At 36.7% G+C, this 26,412-nt stretch overlaps 3 protein-coding genes across 5 annotated transcripts; 1 reads left to right on the plus strand and 2 right to left on the minus strand.

Moving 5' to 3' along the window:
• Window positions 1-570: 570 nt before the first annotated feature.
• Window positions 571-1,169, minus strand: LOC110744277 (uncharacterized). Its single transcript, XM_021944245.2, has one exon. It carries the CDS (start codon window positions 1,149-1,151, stop codon window positions 672-674), a length of 480 nt encoding a protein of 159 aa, XP_021799937.1. The 5' UTR covers window positions 1,152-1,169; the 3' UTR covers window positions 571-671.
• Window positions 1,170-8,938: 7,769 nt separating this feature from the next.
• On the plus strand, window positions 8,939-12,071 carry LOC110744274 (uncharacterized). The gene is made up of 7 exons (XM_021944240.2): window positions 8,939-9,100; window positions 9,729-9,791; window positions 9,871-9,950; window positions 10,152-10,260; window positions 10,461-10,620; window positions 10,873-11,036; window positions 11,433-12,071. Exons 1-7 carry the CDS (start codon window positions 9,098-9,100, stop codon window positions 11,793-11,795), a joined length of 942 nt encoding a protein of 313 aa, XP_021799932.1. The 5' UTR covers window positions 8,939-9,097; the 3' UTR covers window positions 11,796-12,071.
• Window positions 12,072-16,729: 4,658 nt separating this feature from the next.
• TCP12 (TCP domain protein 12) lies at window positions 16,730-20,574 on the minus strand. 3 transcript variants are annotated; one of them, XR_015833039.1, is made up of 3 exons: window positions 18,507-20,574; window positions 17,630-17,879; window positions 16,730-17,032 (listed from the first exon to the last, which is right to left on the minus strand). XR_015833039.1 is itself a non-coding variant. In XM_021944247.2 (2 exons), the coding sequence occupies exons 1-2, from the start codon at window positions 19,768-19,770 to the stop codon at window positions 18,256-18,258; spliced, it is 1,431 nt and encodes a 476-aa protein (XP_021799939.2). In that variant the 5' UTR covers window positions 19,771-20,572; the 3' UTR covers window positions 18,068-18,255. The 3 variants fall into 3 exon arrangements, 2 of the variants coding, with proteins under 2 accessions (XP_021799939.2, XP_088103500.1); XM_021944247.2 differs by lacking the exons at window positions 16,730-17,032; window positions 17,630-17,879 and having other exon boundaries at window positions 18,068-18,713; window positions 18,798-20,572; XM_088247374.1 differs by lacking the exons at window positions 16,730-17,032; window positions 17,630-17,879 and having other exon boundaries at window positions 18,070-19,927; window positions 20,041-20,570.
• Between the last annotated feature and the right edge of the window lie 5,838 nt (window positions 20,575-26,412).

A 26,412-nucleotide genomic window follows, 5' to 3' on the forward strand; every position in this document is an offset into this window, starting at 1 on the left:
TGCCTTCAGTTAAAAGTTCATCAACTCTTTTTTATTTACCCCATTCTACCTACTTTTTCACACCCTTTTTTTTTTTTTGGGTGAAAAACAAATGCCACCCTGCCTGTTCTTTTGATGACACAATTTTATTGTCATATAAAAGGGAATTACCAATTGAATTACAGATCACATCAAATGTGCATCCATCTTTTTTGTAGCATTTGTTGGTGAAAAGGGAATTGTCTTTTTTTTTTTGCCAAAAGCCCTGTGTGGCTTGCAAGTTGTGAGGTAATTAACTACCATATTACACAAAGACCACCACTAATTACACCTCCCAACTCATTATTAAGGAAAAAAGATACATTCTAGAACATCCACTTTTACAATTGATAACGAGATCAATTTTCTCAATAACCAAACGGAAACAGATGGTGAGTCCCATCCTAAATTCTTTTTTTTAATATGGACATGTGGCCACATATGATTGGAAGGTTCTAGCATGTCAGCTTGGTGAGTGTCATCCTTACCTTATTCGATGATACTATCTCATTTTAAGTGAAAAATGAACGAAATTGACGTTAAGAATGACATTGAAGTGTAAAGCAAGAGATGAAAAAATTGATCTGAAACAGTAAATGGATTGCTTTTGCTTGTCATAAAAAAAAACTTCATATGAAATTAAATTCGCCTAGTTAATTTGCATCTCCAGCGACGGGAGATAAAAAGCTAGGCATTGGCATGGGACTGGCAACCCTAGGTGACCTTGGAGGCAGCTCAGACAGCTGATTCCCAGAACTATCATAATAAATCGCACCTGAAAATTCAGGTGGCTGACACTTGTCACCCATCAAAATTGACCTCTGCCAAACCCCTCCTTCTCCAAACCCATCTTCAACTTCATCCCCTTGGCTGCAATTTTCTCTGCCACCTTTATTTTTGTGCACAAATGGAATTGCCTTGTTGCTGATGCTGCTGATGCTGGGCACGAGTTTCTTGGAGCCACCAGTAATTTCCTTGTAATTGGTTTCATTGATTTGTTGTGGGGCTCGGCGTCCATGTTTGGCTTTGGCACATAGAGCCACAAGGGCTGTGACAGAGATGAACAAGGCCATTGCTAGCTGCATTGAGCCAAAGTGGTCATTGGCTGCAACTTCTGGAATTAGACGAACCATTTTGTAAATTGTATGGCATGCAATTAATTTGGATTGAAATAAAAACTGAACCACCTTGGTTTTTATACTTATATATAGGAGGAGGAGTTTAGCGATTTTAATTATTTTGTTTGAATTAGTTGTGGCCGGTGGAAGGGATTGATTAATTTAAATGAATTCTTTTTTTAATTAATCAGGGAAACTAATGTACATTATTAATATAATTGTTTTGACAAGACCTTGGTTCACATTATTGGCCACGAAAGATTCTTGAAATGTGTCTTGTAATATAATCAGAGCAAAGTTGACAAAATCAAGTTGACAAAATGGGTGGAAAATAAATAAATAAAGGAAAGAAAATGCATTATTGGTGAAGCAAATAGGGAAAGTCGGCAAACCCTTTGAAATATATTGGTTGTCGCCCAAACCGTGGGTGGGGTGGGGGGATGAATGGAAGGCCAATGTGCACAGTGCATGCATGGTGTTTGATGGAAGACAAACATTCATAAGTTGGCACATCGCATTGTCAGTTGCAGGTGAGAGGATCCAAGATATATTAGGATTGGAACCTCATCCAACGCAAACTATAATATTGTACCTAGCCTACCAAAATAAAATGAATTAAATAAATAAGTACAATTATTTATATAATTTCTATAGATCCCACAGATCATGCAAACCTAGCAACACATACAAGTAGAAGATGTCATCCAAGCACGTATGTTTCAATTATTGTTTGAAGTTGGATTTTAAATGCACAAAAGAAAGAAAAATAATAATAATATTTTGTTTACCTCTTTACCTGTAAGGACCTACTCCTTTTTCATGCGATTTACAAGTATGCAAAAATGTATGCACACATATCACACTGCTATTTGCAGGAATGTAGGAACTCCTATACTTATTATTACCTTATAAGAAGGAAAGTATTTTCCTTTTGTGTTATAACCCATGGAAGATTGCTATGAAGTGTAAAACTTAATTTGTCCAAAAAATGATAATAGCTAATAGAAAGATCGATGAAGGTTTTCTGATATCACCTGGCATGCGATTAATTATTCTTTTACCCCAAAACACATAAGTGGATTCCTTCAAACAGATTGATGATGAAAATTTGGTTTCTTTAATTAGTGATGATTATAATTGATTGCCTAGCTGACTTTAGTATTCGTCACTGCAGCCTTCTTATATGGTCTCACCATCAGTGCTCTAATTAACATATTTACGAAAAACCTTCAAATTGCCATTTTAGTGTATGAACACATGATGCCAGACAGATTCTGCTGCCACCCTAGCTACCTATTATTCTTTTTATTTATTTGTCTATTAATTTGAGAGTGACCATGCCCTACCTTTACAAGTGACAATTGAGTGTCTTATCAAACAAAAGAAATTGACAATGAAGTGGCGTCTCCCATGTAGGGGTATAAGTTGGATTGGAAAATTCGATTCCGACTGATTTCGTTTTGATAATTTTCGATTTTGGCAAGTCCAAATCAATTTCGATATCCGAAAATTCCGATAAAAAATTGGATTGGAATTGGAATGTATCTAGGGATTCCGAAAAATTCTAAATTCCGAAATATATTGGAATATCAAGTTTAGACTACACACAATTACTAATTTCATGTTGAACTAAATACAATTTAATGACCAAATAAATAGACATAGGCAAGTTATTTCATAAACGACAACGACATCTAAGTCATACTAGCATACAATAGTTTTCCAAGCTTATGGTATGAGTTTTCAATTTTGAGTCAATTTTAATCATTCAAATGGTTGAGCATGTTTAGAATTTTAAACTAGTTTCCGAAATTTGTATGGAGTGGTAATCACTCATCATAAAGTTAGTCGAGAAATTTGACAATTTACGGTAACATCTTCCTTTCCGATACAAGAAATTTGTGAGCATTGCTTTGTGAGTATTCAATATATTCATGACGACATTGAATTAATTGTGCAAAGAGTCGGTGTATCAAAACTCCAAAAGAGGCACCAAACCCATCACATGTTGGTCGATCGACCTACAATGCAAAGCTTAAACAATCTTCAAAGAAAGAAAGGAAGAAAGAAAAGCTTTTGATTAATTTTTTTTATATTTTCATTAATTAATTAATTTCTATATCGTTATGGTAATGGATGGTGTAGCTATACATAATACAGCTAAATTATGCTCCTCTCAAGTGTGCCGTGCCGTCACAGCTACTCTTGTTTCTTCCTTTGCAATCACTTTAAAAATCCACCAAAATCGTAAAAGCGTTTATACAGATATCATGGTAATCATGCACTGGAAAACCTAACAAAAATTGGAGTGTTAATTAATTCTTCCTTTTCATTATGAAAACAATTATAGTGTTGTCGACCAGCCCTTCATACATGTACAACCTCATACTCTCACATTATAGTTTTCTGAAAAGAAAATAAAAGAGTTGGAGAAGGAAATAAAAAATAAAAATAAAACATCATACGTCATAATAAACGCTCCACTAACATTAATATCTTCTCTCTCACTCTTTTCCTCTATTTCTTCACTTCACCTGAGAAATTAACGGTGATGATATATATGATCAATGGTGCAGTGGGTTCGGACCGGTGGGGACACGTCGTTTTTCAACACCATAACGTGGATCAATCTCGTTTCCATCGGCTGAGGGCTCCGATTGTGGTTGCATGTGGTGGTGATCACCCCGTGAAGATTTTGATCTTTGGTGTTGTTGGCGATGATGTACAAATGGGGTGAAGTCAAATTTGCTTGCTAACACTTTTCTTGTGATGAAATTAGAGGGACGTTGATGATGATGATGATGATGATGAGAATAGGAGTTTATGGTGTGGCTGCTGCTGCTGATGATGATTTGTTTGTGAAGATTGATGGTGGAGTTGTAGTATTCATGAAACAAGAATAGGAAGAGGAGGGAGAGGAAGAGAATGGTGAAAAGTAGAAGGTGATGAGGAATTCTCAAGGCCATGGTGGAATAAGAGGAGGAGAAGATAGAGGAGAAGGGGAAGCATGGAGCACCTAAATGTATGAGGAGGAGAGGAACCCTAGAGAGAAATTTCCCAAGTTTATTTGACAGCTTGATCTCAAATTTAATTGACTAAGAGAGAGAGATATATGTATATATGTATATATATGTCTGTGAATGTTGGAGAGAGTAATTGAAATGTGGGTGTTCCTGGCTTTCATGTGACCTTTTTATGCTAATTTTAATGTTGAGGGGAAGAAAAGAAAGAGAAGAGGGCAGGGCGGTACACCCTTTTCCCAAGCTAAAGTTCCTTAGAAATAAAGGAATAAAAAAGGGTTATAATATCTATTGTCAAACCATGAATCATATGTGTTTGATTACTTATTTAAGCTTTAAAATGTTTAGTTAGTGTGGGATTTGATGTCCATCTCTTCTATCTCTCTCTCTCTCTCTCTATCTCTTTCTCTATTGCGAAAGGTGAAAAAATGCCTAATTTAATTTAATTTTTATTTTATTTTACCCAAGACATAAGTTTGAGTATTTTCAAATTTTTCTAATCTACTACATTCTTTAATCCTTGCACCATTGTAATCGCCAATGTTCTACACAATTTCACTTCGTATTCAACATATGTTTGGTGAAGCTGATATGGTAACTGAGGTTTTGGCCAAAAAAGGACATTGTTCCTCAAATACTTGTTTATGTTAAGTAAATTTTTCTTTAATATTTTTTATAAAATTATTTTTTATATGAATTTGTAAGGGCTTTTTAGTACAATAGCTCCATATGGCCATGGGCTGCTGTGAAGAAAAAGTGGGTAGTGTCGCCCATTTGCCTGAGCTCAAGAATTAGACCCCAAAGCACTCATAAAGTTTATGGATTCTTAGGGAGTGCTTCAGTCTCTCTCACCAAGAGGATTTGATAACTATGGAGAATCACAATCTTAGGCTTGGTCTAAGTAGCTTATGGTGCGTAAGCTGAGTCTCCACGAATTTAGCAAGGGAGATAGAGAGATTGGACTATTTCAGAGGGAATGAGAAATGCTTGGTGATGTTTGGAATGGGGATTTCAAGTAGAAAAACCAGATTGAAGGGGAAGCTTAAGGGTATTCCAATAGCTAGAGAGATTGCTTGCTCTCTCTAGATTAGGTCGAGTTGATGGATAGCATATGCCTCCTTTTATAGGCGCTGGAAGCCCCTTATTTCCAGAAAACCCTAGCTGGTTCTCCCCAAATTTGCCAAGTCTTCTTCTCCCTTTTCCATTCACTTTCTCCAATTCAACCATTCCAAGCACAATAGGACAAAGTGTTTTGGAGCTCCAAAGTCTTCCTGCAGCTAGCCTCTACAACACTTTACATCCTTAGCAACACTCCCTCTCCCTTTCTTTCCTCGTTTCTTACATGAGCTTGTAGAGGCAAAAATGGGGGGTTTTACATGGCGCTGCTCGTTATCTGTGTGTTTGTGCTTGGGCTTCGTCATATTGCAATGGGCTGTGGTTGGGCTAGGTGATGTTCGATGAGACCATGAGGGCAAGTTCACAAAATCGGTACATCTTTACAAGCTTGTTGTGACCTCCCTACGTGCTGGGTTACGTATTTGTTTGGAGTGGCATGCATAGCAAAAGCTCATGTAGGCACTTTGTAACCATGTGTTGCATATCATGTTCGAGCTTCTTTTACAACGAAGTATTGCATCGAGCTTAAAATACATTTGGGCCCTTGGATTTTTTGTGCCTCAACAATATTTTTTTTTTCCAAAACTTTTGATATGTATGGTAGTAAGATCTGTTGCGCATCTTCTTTGTAAACTTTTTATTTTTTAAATAAATTTTTTAAAAATAAATTTGTAATTACCAATGGTGGCATGTAGGGGCGGGGGTTGGTTTTTTCTTTTTTAAATAATAGCAGGCTGGATGGGAAGCATCAAGGCCAAAAAATTGGGACTGGGTGGCCGAAGACGCTTTTTAGGCCCCGTTTGGTAAGCTGGACTGGACTGGATATTTTCAATTAAAATGGACATGAGTCCTAGCCATTGTTTGGTGGACTTAAAGTGTGTCTAGGACTGGATATTGACTTTGGATCCAAGTCCCAAATAATTGGGGCTTAGAAACCCAACCCCAGACGTGGGTTTCGAAGCCAGAGAGCACGCCTCCAGCCATCTCTCTTCTTCTCTCTCTTCTCTCTCTTCTCTGTTCTCTGTCTTCTTCTTCTTTCTCTCTTCCCCTCTACTCTTCTCTTCTCTTATCTTCTTCTCTCTTTCTTCCCCTCTTCTCTTCTTTTCTCCTCTTCTCTCTTCTCTCAGATCCTCTCTCTCTTCCCCTTTGCCAAATCTTCTTCGTTGCCATATATAGACCTCAGATCTTGAATGAAAGGCATATCGTGGAAGAAAAAATTGGTGAAAGGCAGATTCATAACTTCTTCCTCTTTATTTATATATATAATTTTGCAATTTTTTGTTCTTTGAGATATGAAGGGAGGTGGCTGAAAATTCAAGATCTGATAAAGAGTAGGTAAAAACTGGTATTTGGGGAGGGAGTGAAAGCTTGAGTGCTGGCGTCTACTTCTGGGAACCTGCTGCTGCCATCAAACTCCACCTCATGCCTTTCGTCTTCTAGCTTTTTATTTTATGTTTGTATTTTTTTGTTGGATTGAAAATTTATTTTGTTGTAATTAATTTGGAAATGAGAATATAAAAATAAATAAATGGCATACTAATCTCAACTTTGGTGTTGTACTGCACCAAACAACTTCTTAAAATCCAGTAATATCCTAACCAGTCCAGTGTAATGTAGAAAGGTTAATCCAGTTCAGTCCAGTCTAGCTTACCAAACAGGGCCTTAAAGTGTAAATAGAGGATTCTGAGCCTCTACATTTCTTTGCATTTTGATTCATCTGGGCCATTATAATAATCCAATGGTTTAAAACATGACATATCATCAATAGCATAAAATTTGCTTTTATTTTTTTATTTGTTTATTCTAAACAAACGTTAGTGTGCTGTTATCTCTATCTCTCTCTCTCCCTCTCTTCGATCCTCTCTCCCAATTTATATCCCAGCAATCCTTACTTCTCAACATTAGTTCAAAATCCTAAAAATTCATATTTGTATCTGAAATTCATGGATGCTTTTTCCACTTGAAATTTGATTCAACAATTTCGCAATTGAATTCGTGGGCGAGCCAAGAACCCAATGAGTGAGCCAAGAACTCGGAGAAATACGAAGGAGAGCTCAAAGGGCTCAGACTGGAGTCCCAAGTTAGGTCGCATGTCGTCAACTCAAACCTGGAGGAATGATGAAGAAGAGAGAAGCTTCAGCATTCTCTATGTTGAATCCGTTGCAGTTGTATAAAACATAGGAAATTCAACTTAGGGTGTGGGTCTTTTTTTATGCCTTAGCAAACATGGTTTTCTAAAATTTTATTGATAACTTTTCACTTGGAATCTGATTTAGATATACCCAACTTTATTTGGGTTTTGAACTAGTGTTGAGGGGAAGTGGGAATTGGGAGACACTAACAAGAAAGAATCATTTTTTGTTGTAGAGAGAAAACCCCTCTTTGAGAGAAAAATCACTCTTTGGCGCCGCACTGGGGGAGGAGGTCTTGGTTCCTCCTCCCCTCTCCTCACTTCCATCCCTATTTTCTCTTCCTACAAGCCCTTGCTTTCCTCTCTCTCATCTCAGTGAGAGTTCAAACTCTCCACTATGAGAGTTTTTACTTTTTCTGTTTGTTTGTTTTTCTTGTCTTCTCATCTTTGCCTCTTCCCCTACTTTGTGAGTCGTCAGCTCCTCCCACTCCCCATGGGTGCATTTTCTCGGAGCTATGTCTCATATTTGAGTTTTTTTTATCCCTTTTACAGTGCTCTCTCCTTTGGCCAGCGGCTACCCTTCATTGTTGGTTCTCAATCACAACCCTTTACTCCTCTGCTCTGCGGGTACAACTTCCATTGATCTCTTTCGGTGGTGGTATCTATCTGTGGTGTGGGGATGCGTTTAAAACTCTTGTCCCTTGGATTATGGGAGCACTATTTGTGCGGGTGGCTAGTTCCCCCCCATGTTCTGCCTGGACCTTGGGTATGTGTTGTTACCAGTTATTCTTTCTCGGTGATTTGCGGATTTGCGATGGTGTTGCAGTAGGTGGTCTTTGGGGTGGGCGGCTGTGGTATATGCTCAGATATAGGGTTTTCTGTTTTGTCTGTTTGGGCTTTTGTTTTTGGGCCTTCATTTTGTCTGTTATGTACTTTACTGTTTGGCCCTTTGGTTGTTCGTTTGTTTTGCTAGTGTTCAGTTTTTTTTAGCTTGTGGTTCTCCACCTTTTGTAATCCTTTTCAATTTATTTGAATAGAATTACATTGACCCGAAAAAAAAAAACAAGAAAGAATCTAGGGGAGGGAGGAGACAAGAGAGGAAGAGAGATAACGTCAACACTAACGTCAGTTAAGAACAATAAAAAATAAAATAAAACTGATGCTATAGATGACATGTCATGTTTTAAACCATTGGATTACTTATAATGGCCTAAATGAAGTGAAATACGGAAAATGCGCGAACTCTAAATGCAGAGGCTTGGAATCCTTAAGAACTCCCCGTGACTTGAGTAACATAAATTAGGCCAAAATAGACTGGAACATTAAACCCGGCCCAAAAGTTTTTGTATTGATGAGTAATTTCCTTACACGGACCCAAAACCATAGGGACAGACTTTGGGGCAGATTAAAATCTGTAAACTTGTTGGACTATTTTGATAATAAGTAATTGTTATTGAAATTTGTTAAATAAAAAAAAGCCAGGCCCAGGGCCGGAAGATCGTGAAAGAAAACTAGGACGACGTCGTCTCCTTGTTCAATAGGGAAAAGAAAATAATCAATAAAAACGCGGAAACACAAAAGAGGAACCAAAAGTTGACGATCAAACACAAAACCTTCAACAAGACAATCGAATCGAGCCGACTGGTTGATTGATCAGAAACACTGCGGTGACCGAGTAGTTCAACAAAGCGAAGATGGTATGCCAGCATCCTCTCTCTCTCTCTCCAATAATTCCATTAATCTTGTTCGTACTATGCTATTATGGTATTAGGGTTTTGGTATCGATCAGACGTGTTTTCTTGGGAATTTTCTCTGAATTTGTTAATTTATTATTGAACTTAAATTTTGATGTAAGAAGAGGTGCCTAAAGTTTGACTTTTCACATTCCATTGATCCAATTCTTTGAGTGTCCGGATTTTAATGGTGCACAAATTTGTTTCTTCTTTTGGTTGTGATTATTTGAGAACCTAGCAGCGGATATCATTATTCACACTGTAAAATTAATCGACGAAGTTGCTTGTCTAAGATTTTAGGTGGCCCGTTGAGCCCAAAAGGATTTCGTGGTCATGTAATTTCGCTTTTTATATGTATAGGAGATAAATTTAACCTATGGGCTCTTCACGAGCGAAAATTTGGGATGTGATTTTTTTCTTAATGTATGTGATCTGACATATTTCATTTGAAACAGCCGTTAGAACTACTTGGTCATTGGGCTTGAGATGAATCTTTTGTATCTGTATTTGTAGTTTCGTATAAATATATATATATATTTTCTGCTTTTAATTTGTTCAATCTGCTAAATTTGCTTTACTTGGATTTCTGCAGTCCTCACTTGCAGCTGCTAGGGCAGACAACTTTTATTATCCACCAGAATGGACGCCAAAGAAGGTATACTTGCGTTCCACTCTTGTTAGAATATATCATGATTGGTTGGTATATGGAGTTCTAATGTTGCTTTTTGGTTCAGGGTTCTTTGAACAAGTTCCATGGTCAACATGCTTTGAGGGAGAGAGCAAGGAAATTGGACCAGGGGATTTTGATTATAAGGTAACTAATCAAACTCATATGCGTTAGGTGTTTGATAGATATGTCAAATGTATCTCAAGAAGCATGTTTTGTTAATGGAAAGTTTTAATGCAATCGAGTGACTTCCTTGCTCCAACAAATGCTGTTTGCTAACTTATGTACTTCCAGTTTGAAGTTGAGGAGTACAGAAGAATTCTGATATGTTGATTATCTTGCATTCAGGTTTGAGATGCCTTACCATATATGGTGTGGTGGGTGCAATTCTATGATTGCAAAGGGTGTTCGTTTTAATGCAGAAAAAAAGCAAGTCGGAAATTACTATTCTACAAAGGTATATTTTTCAAATACTACTGATTCTTCTGACTTTTCCACTCGGAATTAAATTGGTTATTTATTAGTTTTGCTACCCTTGATAAAAAAAAAAAAAAATCCATGTTTTCATTTTTTAACATGTATGGTTGTTTATTTATTTATTTCTTAACTGGTTTAAGTTAATACATTTATTAACAATCAAGGTCTTCTTTCCTCCAGATATGGAGCTTTACCATGAAGTCAGCCTGCTGCAAACATGAGATTGTTATTCAGACAGATCCGCAGAATTGCCAGTATGTGATTATTAGTGGGGCCACTCAAAAGATTGAGGAATATGACATTGTGGATGCAGAAACTGTTGCACTTCCTGGAGATGAAGGTTGGTTTTGAAGTAGATGCAAATAGAATCTTTTTCCTCTTATAACTTTTATAATGCCTTACTGAAATAGATTGTTCTCTAATTAAATTAACTTAAACTCAATCAAATAAGGAAGAAAGAACAAGATAATGAACAGAGTCCTTTGACTGCATGTACAAGGAAAACACTCGATTGTTCTTCATAATATGTTGGAAACACTATGATGTTTTTTTCCTTCCCTCTCCTAACAAAAGTCAATTATTTGTTCTCCAGAAAGAGGAAAGCTCGCAGATCCATTTTATCGTCTTGAACACCAAGAAGAGGATTTGCAAAAGAAGAAAGAAGCTGAGCCAGTATTAGTGCGCCTACAGCGAGTTTCTGATGAAAGGCATTTAGATGACTATGCCGTCAACAAGGCCCTCAGAGCAAAACTTAGAGTATGTCACTGATTTTATTTAGCTCTCCCTTAATGTTTTTCTTCTCACACAGTAGTTTATTTCTATTGAAAAAGAAAAAAGTAAAGTAAAATTGTTAGTTTTCTTTTCTTCTTTCTGGTTTGTATAACAGAGAGATGATAAATGAATACATGGAGTGATAATTAGTTTTTTTTTTTACCCTGCTGTACCCATATTTGTTTTAAAGTATTTACATAAGATGAAATTTGACTACTGGGGATCAAAATATAAGATTTTTCCAAGAAAAGAACTCACCTCAGTAATTTTTTCTGTTCTTTCATCTCTTTCTGTCTCTTATTAGAGAATGAACCAAACTTGAGTGTTCAATTTGGCATTACATAAAGGGTTTCCTCACTATTTATTATCGTTTTATTTCAGTCTCAAAAGAAAAGAGTTGCTGAAGAAGAGGCTGCTTCAAGGAAGATGGGTCTTGGTATACGACTGCTTCCAGTGGCAGAGGAGGATGTTACTGCGGCATCACGTGTGAAGTTCGCTTCCAGGTTTGACAAAAGCAGGAAGGATAAGCGAGCTGTGATCAATGCTGCTTCAATTTTTCCTGGGTCATCTGGGACTTCTACGTCTAGTAAGAAGAGTTTGGAACTACAATCTAAGAGAAGGAAAATAAGTGCTGCTGCTGCATCTAACTTACTTACAGGGGGATTCAAGCCATCATCATGGTCTCAGAATGCAGTTTCTTCAGGCAGGCACAATGGAACGTTAGTGACAGTGAGACGCTCCTAGTTATGTAACACCCAATGTGGAATGATATGGCTGTTTCTCAAGACACTAGGGAACTTCAGGTTCACATGAAGCTCATGAAATCACACTTTCTCTTGTAGTTGGCTTATAGATCCGCCAGTTGTAATTTGTTTTTCTTTTTCATGTTACATATCGCCTTCTTTAGTTTTCCTCTCCTACCCTGTGCAGGAGATCTGGTGTGTATTTGGAGTTGTATAAAATCATGTTTGAAGTAATGAAATGAAACGGCTGCTATAAGATGCCAGTATCTTTTTATCCCATGCAGCTTCAATTTGTTAATGATGTCAACCCTTGTCCTCCGGGTTTTCGTTCCTACCCTGTGCAGGAGATCTGGTGTGTATTTGGAGTTGTGTAAAATCATGTTTGAAGTAATGAAATGAACCAGCTGCTGTAAGATGCCAGTAGCTTTTTATACCATGCAGCTTCAATTTGTTAGGCCTCGTTTTGGTTCCTGGGAAAGGAGACTTGAGGATGAGAAATCTATTACTTTCTCATGTTTGGTAAGTCCAGGTATGAGAAATCGTTGCATGGCTCATGGGAAAGTAAGGAGGAAAATGAATGCATTCTTTTTTTATTTGATTTAATATGGGTATAATGGAAAATTTATACAAACTATGTTTTCCATTCTTACTCAAAACAAACATGGGAAAGGAAATAAAGTGATTATCTCCTTGTTATTTTTCCAGCATTACCAAATTCATTTCCCATCCCTTCCCATCCCTTGGGAAATGATATGGGAAATGATTTCCTTGTTATTTTTTCAGCATTACCAAATTCATTTCCCATCCCTTCCCATCCCTTGGGAAATGACATGGGAAATGATTTACCCTCAAATTCGTTTAATGAACCAAACGGGGTTTAGTAAAAAACACATCATAGTCTAGTCCATTTAAGAATCAACTGGGTTCTGTTACGTTGAACAATTACAAAACCATTAAATCATCATCAAGGTTGACGAAGGTTGACAGATGAATGAATGAAATGTGGAAACTGACAGATTTATCTCCTACAGTCTACAAGTAAAAGTACTTTTAATCAAATCAAGCATATAGAAAAGATTATCCTCTTTATGCTTAATGCCTCTTAGTGGGCTATATGCCTTTATGTGGGCTAAATGCCTTTTTTTTGGCTTTTGACATTTTAGTTTTTGGCTTGGAAACATGATCTTCATGTTATACTGTACTGGTTTTAGTTAGATTTGTTCATGTTTGTTTTCTGTTAGTTTCCTGGCCGATGCTTTTGCTCGGCTTTGTTTGTACTGTTCTCTACCCCTTTAGGGGTTTTCAATGAATTGCAATTTCGACCAAAAAAAAAAAAAAAAAAAGATTATCCAAACACTGTTTGAGCACTGGCCAGGGATTGAGTACCATCTTTTAGGTTCCTAATCAGGCTTTCTTTTTTCATAATATTATTTAATCTTGATTACTTCTAAAAATTCGTTCCATTAAACCAGTTTATCTTTCCCTGGAAAAAAAAAATTTATTTAAAAAACCATAGTTTTTTTAGGACCTTTTTGGGCAACAACATACTAAACTTACACACAGTGCACAGATGTTGGGACTCGAATTCAATACCTTTTTTGAAAGCAATTGCTCCAAATCTAGTGAGTCCGTACCAAAATCAGCTTATATTTTGATGAGTTGTTCGAAACTAATCGTTTCTGTCAAAGCTTAACCCAAAAGCTCCACTAAATAAAGTGATCTGTTTTTTGGTTAAGTGTTTAGTGTCAGAGTCTGCAAAAGTGCGCAGCAATGTTCATAATCATAGCTAGACCTGTTTACTTTGTGCATGCATGAGACACAAAGTCCTCCAACGGAGCCAGGCCTGCTATCGTAGTTGTATATACAAGAAGATGGCTCCATTTGAAAATTGATCATCATCGAGCTCTTCAATTATAAATTAAATACATTGTGATTGATTTGTGAGGATATACTTAAAATCAGTTGTAGTTCAGAAATCGTTGTAAAAAGGCAAATGACTTTATTCGTGAGCTTCGCTTACATGAAGAAATTTGTACTGACTATAACATCCTCTCAGTCTCAAGCCTCAAGAAAAAGCAATTATGTTCTGTAAGTACAGCGACTGAACACAGAAACAACAATCATGATATGGTTGGTGGGTGCAGTACAACTGTTACAGAAATATAGGCTTAAATTCTGGCCGGCCTCTCACTGTTCACACCAACTCAACCTCAGTCCTCCCTCAGAGATACATATGTATATATTTTTATACAAACAAGTATGCAGCAGAGAGAAAGACAAATACCAAATACCATATATAATTAATTGTATATAACTGTCACTGTTTGTAGTGGGTACGCCAAAGATCTTGTGCCCATGTTTCTTAGGGTAAATTAGATATTGTGCCCTGTTGGGTTCCCTAGAGCTAGAGATAGAGCTAGACTCTCCTCGTTTAATTAATTTCTCTTTTTTTGCAGGATGTTCTGTTTTTTGGGTGGACTCCTTTGTCGTTTTAATTAATAACAAACAGTGTGAGAGAAAGTCAGGAAGTAGTAAGATCGTTCATTCATCATCATCATCAGCCAGCAAAGTGTGTGGCTCCTACTTTGGTCCGTACAGCCTAGATGGGCCTAAGCTTCACCAAACACTACCATAAGATCACGCAAGTGAAGGGTAGCAAGCAAATCCAATCCAATATAACAAACACACCTTCTACTGAAAAAGAGAGATATGGCCGAAACACCAAAACGTACGTACACAAAAAGAGAGACAGGAGTTGCAGCCCTCTCTGTAACCAAGCACAAAGCCATCTTTTCGGGTTGCCCTTTCTCTCTCTCTCTGCTTTCTGCTCTCTCTCCCATACACACACAAACACAAACACAAAGCCAAAGAGATATATTTGTCTTTCTTTGGTGGGTTTAAGACTTTTTAAGTGTACAACTCACAGAAGTTGTGCAGCTAGATAATATGTACAACTTATGAACAGTCCCTTTCACCGGGGCCTATTTTTGTTTTGTTCATGTGGGGTTATGCTTATGGCTTTTGCTTTTCGTTGGGAGAGGAGGAACTGCCTGGTCTGGTTTGGAGGCAAAGAGATCACTGCAAGTGTTGTAGGTGAGTTCTAGAACCTAATCATCCTGTTTTTTGATGATTATGTTAATGCTTCAGCTCCTTCTCTTACACTAATTCAAACTCTTTTGTCTTTATCTCAACTCTTTTACTTAATTTCACTGCATTATCTCTGTCTATCACTTCTATTTTTCTTTTTCTTCTTTTCCAAAGTGCTTGTGTTATATATATATTGCTCTGTAGCAATCAATGATTCTTGAATGAGGTATATTCTCTGAAGAGGTCCTTGATAATATTAGCCAAGAGCCCGACCAAGATTAACATAACAGCAGTAATTATATATGATGTTTATATAATCTCATATGATTACAACAAAGGCCATGCTAATTATATATATGATGATACCATTTGTTTCAGCATACCGATAGTTTAATGGATCCTTCCCACTTAATAATGGTATTGGAAGTTTGAGTTAAATAAAATAAAATATCTCTAAACCCTAATATATTCATAATTAAGATTATTTGGGGTTGTTCTCTATTGAAATCATGGGACAATACCGATAGTATCAACACATATCATATCAAGGTGATAATATCCGAGAATTTGCTACTACGTTTTAGATATATTTGAGAGCATCTCCATTTCAAAATTCCATGCACTATGTTCTATTTTTTGTGTTTTTCTGGATGGGTGTTGGTTCGCCGTATTTCTTTCTTCAGCAGTAAAAATGCAGTGGTTGCGGCTACAGTAACAGTTGCCTCCATTACTCTCTGTCTCTCTCTCCCTTGCGTGTCCTCCTCTCCTCCATTTGTCATTGATTACTGTTGTTTTTGGATCTGAAATTAATGCAATTACTCCCAATATGAAAAAGTAGTCATTGCGGCTGCTGGGTTTTAATTGAATTGAATTCAATGAAAAGGTAGTCGAAACCAGTGCCAAGGAAACATGGTAATGTAATGTTTATGTAGTCCACAGCATAACTAAAATTTCTTTATTGGTCTGTATTAGTTAATTGTAGTTTCTTTTTCGGGTTTTAAGTACCCCTATCACATAAATAATAATTCTTTAATGGGTGCTGTTTTGTACTTTATCCTTATTTTTTATAATTCGTTTTCTTTTTCAGAAAAGTTTTTGGTCCAAGTGGTTTGCCTTTCTAACTTGGGCTAAACTGGAGCAAGGGGCCTGGTAACACTCTCCCTCTTATATTGCAGACACAGGTTTATTTCTCATAAACTGCACACACACACACACATATATATATTGGTAGTTAAATAATTGTATATGAATGACGTTTTGCATGTGTAACTTCTGTGCTGTTTTGATATCAACGCTGATCCCATCAACATATAGCCAAAAAATTAGGAAAACAAACATTTTATAATCAATCTCCCCAACATCTTGCTGCAACTTTTGAGGATAGAGTTCTGAGAATGATCACGATCCTGCAATGATGTTCTGTTTATTTGTACAATGTTATATGTGCCTACTTGTTTTATCTTTGTGTTTACCTCAGCAACAAGGACCTTTATGCTTAAAAAATATGATTATATAACAAGAAGACAACAGAAACCACAAAGAAAAATAACAAAAAATGGCCACAGAATCTCAAAACACTTTCCACCTTTTGCAGCTTGCAAGTTAATTCACCAAGTATACATATCATCAGGATTATGATGATGCTATGTAACCACAGAATCCAGGTTCCAGGACTAGTTTAGGTTAAGATTGTAACATGTGCATATGAGATCGATTAAAAGGTTTTGCAGGATACATATAGGCGATATTAGATCGATTAAAAGATTTTGCTTTTTGACAGTTGAAATTAGATCGTCTCAAGAGAATTGAGCTTAAATGGTTTCTCTATCAACTATTTTTGCGCGTATATATATTACTGGCTAGAATATATAGGAAACAACAATTATCTCAGGCTGAATGCAAAAACACACAACAATACATGCGCATATGATGATTTTGTGCAAATTAATATGAATAACAATATTCCATCGTTTTAAACATTGTTAAACCAGAAACATTAGCTAGAGAATATAGCCGAAATGCTGCATCTGTTCTGTAATAGAGAGCCGAAATGTGCCCATCAAGGACTACGTATGTGATTCATAATAACAAGAACATCTATGCAGACTTCTTGACTGATTGATGGTGAGGTACAGTTTCTTTCACCTCATTCTGTAATTAATACCAACTAATTAACAAATTTTATATTGTAGGAGAGGAATGCATACGACAGCAGTTTGAACTGCGCAAGAATAGGTAAGATCCACAAAATAAGTAAAGTTATATTGTGAAAGCTTGAAACACACAAACAATGAAAACATATCTGTAGCCGTTCAATGTAACCTAGGCTACTTAATCAAGACGATCAAGGAAGTTTTTAGCATAAACAGAAGAGTACCTATAGCAGATATGTATTATTTTAGTTGTTTTCCTTACTATATATATTCCTTTATTTAAAAGAAAAAAAAACAATATAAAGATCTAAACCACCATCTTGAAATTTGCAGCGTGCATAGACCAAAAGTTATAGTAAAATAGGGGAGCAGACCAAAGGGAAATGGGAATTTTGTATTTTTTCTTCAAAGTAATTGTATCCCCTTTGAAAAAACTGGAACAGATGAATGATATATATATATATAGCACACAACTTCTTGTAGAGATTCCATTCAAACTATCTAGCTAATTAGTATTTTATATTACTGATGTAATTGCAATCTTGTTGAGAAAAATGGAACCTACTAGAATATATGAATGGGGCGTTCAGCCTACCTGGAATACTGACAGAACGTTCGTATTGCCGTGTAAGATTGATCACGGTATAGTGTCCAATATCCAAGCAGAGAGATCATTCCTCAACCTGTAATACGCAATTCTTATATTCTGAGAAGCTTTTGGTTTTGGATATGACTGTATCCATGGTTTGGTTTTATTGCATATATAGGAGATCAAAAAGACCTGAAAGGAATAGAATGATATGCTGCTTGTTATTTGCAGCAGAACTCTTGCTAGCTACTCAAACCTGCAAAACATCAATATTTGAAGGTGGCATATATGTAGATTGGACTTAATTAGCTGGTAAATACAAATATAAACATGAAGTTAAGACATTGTTTTTAATAACTGGAATTCTTGAGAATAAACATTATATGGAGAATTTATGCAATTAGCAATTGATGACATGAAAGCACCTGACACTGCACAATTTTTATAAATCGACATCCTCAAATTAAATTTGCTAGTAAATTGGAATAAAAGTTCAACAAACACTCCTGAAAACATATTACTCACTCATGCGCCCGCTATATATCAAAGAAAATTATCCACACTTTCATACAAACACCGTATTGTAAGGAATTGGAGGAGGTGCAAGAAACAAAGATTGGTCTTTCCATTCATTAATTTCCAAGGAACTGGGACTGCAAAACAATACTTGAATTGGTCCCAAAATTTGAAGAAGTAGTGGGATTTTGATCTTCAGCAATCAAGGTTGTGACGAAGATTGAACTAGGGTTTTGTTCTTGCATGCTTGATGAGGTGGACATGAAAACTGAACTAGGCTTTTGTTCTAGGGGGTATGGGGTAGGAGGAGCAGTGGCCATAGTTGATGAGTTACTAGGGTTTGGATCTACTTGCAGCACGTTATTACCTGTAATGTTCTTGGAATTGAATTGGCCCCAATTCCCAGGAAAACTTGGAAAATCATAATCCTCGGAATTTGCTCCACTGGGAATTGTTGTGCTGCCCACAACCTTCTCATCATGATGATTGATGCTCATCACCATGGAATTCATCATCATTCCAGGTTCAAACAATTGATCATTAGGACAATTAGAAGACCATAAGTAGTGACCGCCTGAGAATTGATCGTTATTAGGGTTTTGTGGTACTTGATCATGATCAGGGCTTTGTTTTCTTAAATTCTGATATTGATCCAAACCTGATCTGGTCCTCATCATCTTCTTCTCCCTTGTTCTCTCCCTTGCCCTTGCTCTTGCCTCGACCCTCGATTCCCTCGCAACCACACATAACTTCCTGTTCTTTTTCTCTCTTTCCAATGTCCCAATCGAGTGTACGTCGCCAATTGCAGTCTCCTGAATCTTGGATGCAACTTCGCTATTCTCAGAAGTGGACGAATTCATCTTTGCAGTGATTGTGCTGGTAGAAGTAGCGTTGGCATTGGTGCTACAGCTGTAAGCTGCCAGGGGTGAGATGTTGAGGTGCTGCTTGAGTTCCTTGATGGAAGTCTTGGACTTTGTGAAAAGCCACTCGATGGTTTTGCTGGCTTTATCAAACCCCAGCATGTCTTGAAGATCAAAGAACTTGCGGGCAATTTGAAGAGACAGCCTCATTCTGCGGTCTCTTGGGCCTTGAGCTGTGTAGATCTTGCTGTGCCTGTCCTTATTCCCGCTTGATCTCTTTCGAGGAGCCTTCGCGTTCTTGCTTTCTCCATTTGATGTATTGCTCTTCTTCTTTGAAGAGCACCCTTTCGAAGTTGCAGCTGGGGAGGTCCGATCCTCGTCAACACGATCCATTACTTTTTTGTTTGAATTGGAAGCCACAACGCTGATTTCAGTAGTATCATGAGCTTGAACATGATGAGAAGTAGCACTGTTCATATTGGGACTGGAGCTGCCAACCAAGAGCTGCTGCTGAGATAGCAAGTAGCTCAAAAGCAGCCCGTCGTGTTCAAGAAAATTATTAGGTGCCTGCTGCTGATGATCTTCAGAGTAGTGTGAATAGTACTGACGAATATGATGGTCATCATGTGATATTGAGTTAGGGTTTTCATGACCATGTTGATCAATGATATTTGTAGAGGACTTTTCGTGCAGCTGCGGCTGCTGGTTGGTATCACATGGAAAAGGCAGCTGGTAATTACTAGCGCTGCTGCTAGAAGGAAACATGGTCATATAATAATGGATCTTAATTAATTAGCTCTCTCTCTCTTCTCTCTCTCAACCCTTAGATTTTGGATGATGGAAAGTCTCTTCAACGGGTACTGTTTTGAACCGCCGGAACGCAACACCAACAGTAAACAGAAATTAAGAGAGGCCGGGGGTGACTGTTCTGCTACAATATATGTAGATATGGATATGTAATTAAGCTAGAAAGAGAACTTTAAAGAGAAAGGGGAGGCAACTACTGCCAAGCCATAAAGAAAAAAACATAAAGTGCACAACCTGATGAGGGTGATGGCGGTCTTGACTCCTTGTTGGTGGTGGTGTGTAGAGCTAAAAGAAGATCAGGAAACTGGTATTTGGTTCACTATTCATATTCATGACCTTAAATAATCTTCTAAGAGAAAAGGCAAGTGCAATCAACAGTGGTGACGAGAAAGAGAGATAGAAAGGAAGAAAGCGAGTGGATATAAGAAATATGGAAAGAGGGACGAGCTCAGGGTTGCAGAGAAGAAGGGTACTTAAGGGAGCTAGCTAGGTAAAGCTAAAGCTAAAGCTATGGCTAAGCTGATGAGCTATATAAGAGGTAGCTGTGCAACTGATGATATCTCTCTCTTTGAGTCTTAATTTGAACATATCACGTGGGTGGGTGCAGAGGTGGGAGCTCGAAAGCGACCTAACCTAGCCATTCTTTTTCAGTATGTGTGGACTGTGTGTGTGTATGAGAAACAAAAGAAATAAAGAGAGAGAGAGAGAGAGAGAGAGAGAGGGTTCTGAAAAACTTATTCACAGCTCTATGAGAATTTTGAGAGGGCTAAAACTGACCACCTTCATGAATATAGGTACCCTAGAAAGAGAGAGAGAGGGAAAAAAGAGAGAAGGGAAGGGGGAAGGACAATTATGTGATAAATGTAACAGTCTAACACAGAGAGAGGCTACATTTGTACAATATTTAGAGCCAGCTGCTTTTAATTACCACCATAGAAGGCAACGCTTTGCTTTGACTGGTTTACCAAATGTCCCTTTCGTTCTCTGACTCGCTTCAACAATGTCTATCTTTTTTCACTATTTTATAAATTTATCAAGAAAAAAAAGAACTACTGATAATCTGTAAAATCATCATAAGGTTAATCAAAAAGTATTTGAAAACTCTCTAGTTATTATATCTCTATCTTGTTAATTTCATTCCATTCCATCTAACAGTTCTCTGATAATGTCAAAATTTTGAGGACAACTAAGCATTTCCGTTGATTTTGTACATATATATATATATATATATATAATAGAAGGTTTGATACCAACTAGTGCTTAGTGTTCGTTTGGTATTACTTATTTGGGGTCAAAATCATTTTCGCTAGCCACAACCATTTGGAGAATCAGCTGAGAGGCTGCTTTTTGCAACGGGTGGTGTTTAATGAAATTTTGCCAACAATATCCTTATCAATTTAAACAAATTACATCAATTATCCTTCGTATTCTTTCTCACATACGTGCACGAGTTACCTCTCCCCGCAAGCTCTTTGTCAGAATTTCAAGGAGAAAACAATCCAATTAGATTACTTATTAAAATTTCTCAAACCCTCGAATAATAATTTGGTAAAGAGATTCTATTTAAACTCCTACATTTTCCATTTGCAAAACAGATTGCCCACAAAAACAGACTGCCCACAACAGATTGAAATATGATTCGGATGATGAGAAAAGCAATGGGTGTTTTGTTTTTTCTTTGTCAAAGAAGAAAGATTCTTAAAAGTGACCATAGGTGGGACTCAACTGTTTTTGGCAAACTCAGAAAAAGCTCTGTATATCAGAGGAACCTGGAAGAAGAATGATATGTCATCTGGAAGAATAACAAAGCTGAGGATTGTTCAGCCCAATCTCGATTCAAAGAATTTGAGGCATTTTCTGTTCTTTTTATTTATTTATTTATTTATTAAGGGAGGGAAGAAAGAAGATCAGAGACGTTGCCAATGAATACATTTGAGAAACAAAAGCTTAAAGACATTTGAGGCTGGACAATAGATAATAGAAGCTTCAAGAATATTTGAGGTGGCAAACATGCAGTACACAGGTTCACAACCTGTTATTTGTTTACCTTTATTATTTTATAGTTGAAATATTTTTGGGGTGTGTAATTTTTTGGTACAAGCTTGCATAATTGAAAGTGAAAATCTTTTCTTTACCAAATAGTTAAATAAAAAGTTTTTTTCACTATCATGTTTATTTTAGTCATTACACATAACTACAACGCTTTTTACATCATAGTTTACTAAACACTCATAAAACTGATTTTTATACCTGCATCACTTTTAGCATATAGTTTACCAAACACCCAACTACTTTCATTCACAGCTGATTTCTATGACAGCAAATTTGAAAGTGATTATTTTAACAATACAGCAATGTCAAACTAGCCATTAATCTTGTGGTAACTTCTTTATCAATGAGATTTTAAGGGCCCGTTTGATAACAATTTTAATTTTACTTTTTAGTTTTAATTTTTTATGCTAGAGTATAGAAGAAAATGAGAGTGAGAATGGGAGTGAGGATGAGATTGAGAGAGAGGATGAGTTACAAAAGTGAAAACAATTTCAAATAGATTTCAGTTTTTAGTTTTCACTTTTATTACTCCTTCCTCCCATCATCCCCTCTTAATCTCATCTTCACTCTCATTCTCTCTCTTTTTCTTCTATATTTTAGCACCAAAAAAAATAAAACTAAAAAAATATAAACTAAAATTTAAATGGTTCTCAAACGGGCCCGTGAATATAAAAACATACACACCCTTATTTAGAAATTTCATTTTTTGAATTGTCGGGTTTTATTTTTAAGTAGCTCATCATGTCATTTCCAGATAGTTTTAATTATAAAAAATGGAGACTGAGGGTTATTAACTAATTTTCTATATTATTATCAAGTGGTTTGATTTGTAACAAGAAACATTTGGTTTTACTAATTTTCAATGAGGGTGTGAAGCTGCTTCCCAAAAGCTGAACACAGATAATGATGCACAGCCACAGCCTAAAGAGAAAATTGACTGCTTGCTATTTACAAATTACATGTATGCATGCATGCGTTATAAGTCCCCATCCTCCAATTTGGGGTCGTTTGTTACACAAGATTGGCTTGAACTGGCTTGGACTAAATTTAGTCCCATGTTTGTTTCATCTAATCCTAGTTTTAAATAGAATTGCTAATATCGGGCCCACCAAAAACACCTTCGTAGGAGGGGACTAATAAACCCATGTGGAAGGGAAGAATTAACTAGTCATGTGCTCACTAATGTATAACATCCATACATTATATTGTCATAATAATAACCAAGGTCTAAAATATCGATGATATCGGAAATATCGGTAGTCTAAAAACACGGAAATGTCGATGGAAATATCGGGATATTATCAATATCGATAAAAATTGAATAAAAACCACGGAAATTGTAAGAAAAACTTGGAATTTTTTATTGAAACTGTGCATGATGTTTATTTAGTCAATTATCTATTAGTTTATCACAAAAAATTGGAAGGAAATGCATTGCATGATGGATTTAACTTATTTAAGTTGATTATATAGCGAGCTGGCAAACACTGTGAGTGTAGAAAATATGTAGTAATTAATGAAATATATATGACTACAACTAATTAGTTAGGTGAGTGGTTGAATGGTGGGGTAAGTGATGTAAGTTGAAACGTGGTGAGTAGTTTAAAAGTAGAAACTTGAAAAGGAATGGTCAAAAGAATTCAAAACAATTTGTTTCTTGCAAAAAGAATTCAAAACAAAACCATGTATATATATATATATATATATATATATATTTTAGCATATTTTCAAAAAAACATAAGTGATATGGTGGTTAAGGTGTTGAAGGAGTAAAATGGGAGGGGTTCGAATCCCCTTGGTGTTTTTTTTAATATAGAAATTTATCCTAGATAATAAATATTAGCTTGCAGACATTTCAGAGACATTATAAATATTACACGCCGAAAATACAATCACAAACACATTCGTAGCTGAGTTGGATAAGGCGCATGGCTGGTTCACAAAGGGAGGGATTCGAATCCCTCTATGCGCAATAGGGAGATATTTAATTCATTGTCATTGACTAAGTAATTAATTGACACAATTTAAAATATAATACCACCAACAATTTGGAATAGATAATAATAAACATGCAAATTAAATCTATATATATAAAGCAAAAGGCAGAGAATGGTGAAACATTCAAAATACCAAAAAATGCCATTGGTTAATGCAAACATTAAGAATTGAAATTATTAATTAAGTGAGGATAATATGGTAAATTTACACTTTTTCATATTAAAAAAAGGCTTAATTATGTACATGCCCCCTGTGCTTTCCAACTTGTCTCAGATTACCACCTGTGTTTGCAAACGTCTCAAAATACCCCCCAACCTTTGAAAAACAGTCTCAAGTTACTCATTCCGTCAGTATTATAAACGTTCCGTTACGTGCTTTGAGCCCCACTTCGTTTTAATCTTTAACCTCTGCGAATAAGGGTTTTTCTGTTCTAAGAAATGGGGAAATTTGGTATTTGGGTGAGAAGGGGAGATTTGGAGAAAAAGGCTAGGGCTTTTGCAAAATCTGAGGTGGGGTTCGAACTTTGGAGCCTCCTAATTTGGAATTTCCTTCATTCTACTCATTGAAGGCTGTAAGAAGGACAAAGGTTGATCCTTGTGTTGTTGATGCTGCTGACAAAGATTTGGTAGTTGTTGGTGAACCAAACTTGAGATTAATGTCTGCAACTGGTGCCACTTCTTTGCCTCAAACATCTGTTCCACCTGGGATTAGTTCTGAGGTTAACTTCGAGGTTTTGGGCATTTCCAATCCCCCTTCTTGGAGTGTTATGTTAGCAGATGATGCAGGTGGAACCCAACTTGTCCAAGTTCCAAAGGCTCCTGTCGTGGAAGTGAAATTGGCACTTAGGTGACGAGGGGTAAATTAAATGACACAAACACAACCACAACGGGCTTCACACACTTTAGACCTTGACCAATACTAGTCATGAACAATCACAATCAAAAGAACACACGGAGCATGCCACAAAGTACCTGCAACCCTAGAAGATTACTAGTGACAACCTAGGCACTCAGAAGGACCCGTCAATCTAGGCATCCCCTGTGCTAGCAACAACTATGGTTAAAGTGTGTGAAATCATCATTATCAAGTAAACAGCAAACAACAGATAAAGATGACTAGTCAACCACCAAGAACACAAACCCATAAAAATTTACAGATATGCAAAACAGATTTTGTTCACCCAGAAACCCACCATTGGGAAAAACTGGAGGTCATCAACCGACCAGGCAATCCACTAAGTAGAAAAAGATTCTTACAAAGGAATACAAGCAAGCTCAAGCAAAACCTAGATCTATTTAGGAAGATGAGCTTTACCTCCTTTGTGCAATCTTCTTCTCCAACTTAGCAAAGCTTGAAGCTCAGTTCTTCATGGCAATGGCAGCTCCTTCTTCAGCTCGTTCATCCCATGGCACTAGCTTGCAAGCTCCAACTTAGAACGAAACCAAACTTTGGATTCAAGGGAGAAAGACCAATTTCTTCAAGAAACCATACTCTTGAAGAAATCAGTCATGAATCCGATCTAGATCTATATGTGAGAATGATTTAAATAGCTAGATGTAGATTCATATTTCAAAAGCAGTTTTTTCAAAAAGAAATCAATTAGAAAAAACTCATAGATGAAATAAATGGTTTTCTCTTGAGGAAGAAGAGAAAGTTTCCAAGGAAACTTTCCAAAACTTGCCTACAAAAGTGACGGCTACCAAATGAATAATTGGTTTCCTTTTACACCAAAATTCCTAGGTTAGAATCGTACAATGATAGTTGGGAATTTTGCAGAATAAGACAAAAGCATATGGATAGGATCCAGCTGGAACAGTGAGCTGGAATTCCTACTGAGGCAGAGGTTGACTAGTCATAATCTTCAGAAGTTGGAAAATGCAATGTAATGCAATGCAAAATTTACCTTTTGTCAAACTCATTGTTGTCCATCATAATGTAGCCAATTAAGCATACCTAGAGATGTAATTCTTAATCTAGACTAGAGCTTGAGAAAATACAATGATTGTCCTATTACAAAATTGTCAAGGGAAGCCAAAAGAAATATTCAAAATGCATACATTAACAGGAAGGATTGCCTCTACCTTCAGACTTACAGGAGCTTCACCAGGCTGCTTACAAGTATTTCTTGGAGCTTATTGCTGGTATGAAGCATATGCTTTCAACAAGGGAGGTTGAGGATCGGGTCCATGAGTCAGCCATCCAAAAGAGAGCTCGGCACCAAATGGGGACACCGCAGGAGGTCAACTTGAAGCCTGAGGAGTAGACATATGAATTACCAAAGAGAACAATCATTTTCACAAACCCTAAGCCCTCTTCTCCAATTTCCCCTTCTCACCATATTTCCCCCTTTCTTATAACTGAAAAACCCTTATTCGCAGAGATTAAAGATTAAAACGAAGTGGGGCCCAAAGCACGTAATGGAACGTCTATAATACTGACGGAATAGGTAACTTGAGATCATTTTTCAAAGGTTGGGGGGTATTTTGAGATGTTTGCAAACACAGGTGGTAATCTGAGACAAGTTGGAAAGCACAGGGGGCATGTACATAATTAAGC

The sequence above is a fragment of the Prunus avium genome, chromosome 1, assembly GCF_965620075.1.
Source record: "Prunus avium chromosome 1, drPruAviu1.hap1.1, whole genome shotgun sequence".
In the NCBI taxonomy this organism is placed as follows: Eukaryota; Viridiplantae; Streptophyta; class Magnoliopsida; order Rosales; family Rosaceae; genus Prunus; species Prunus avium.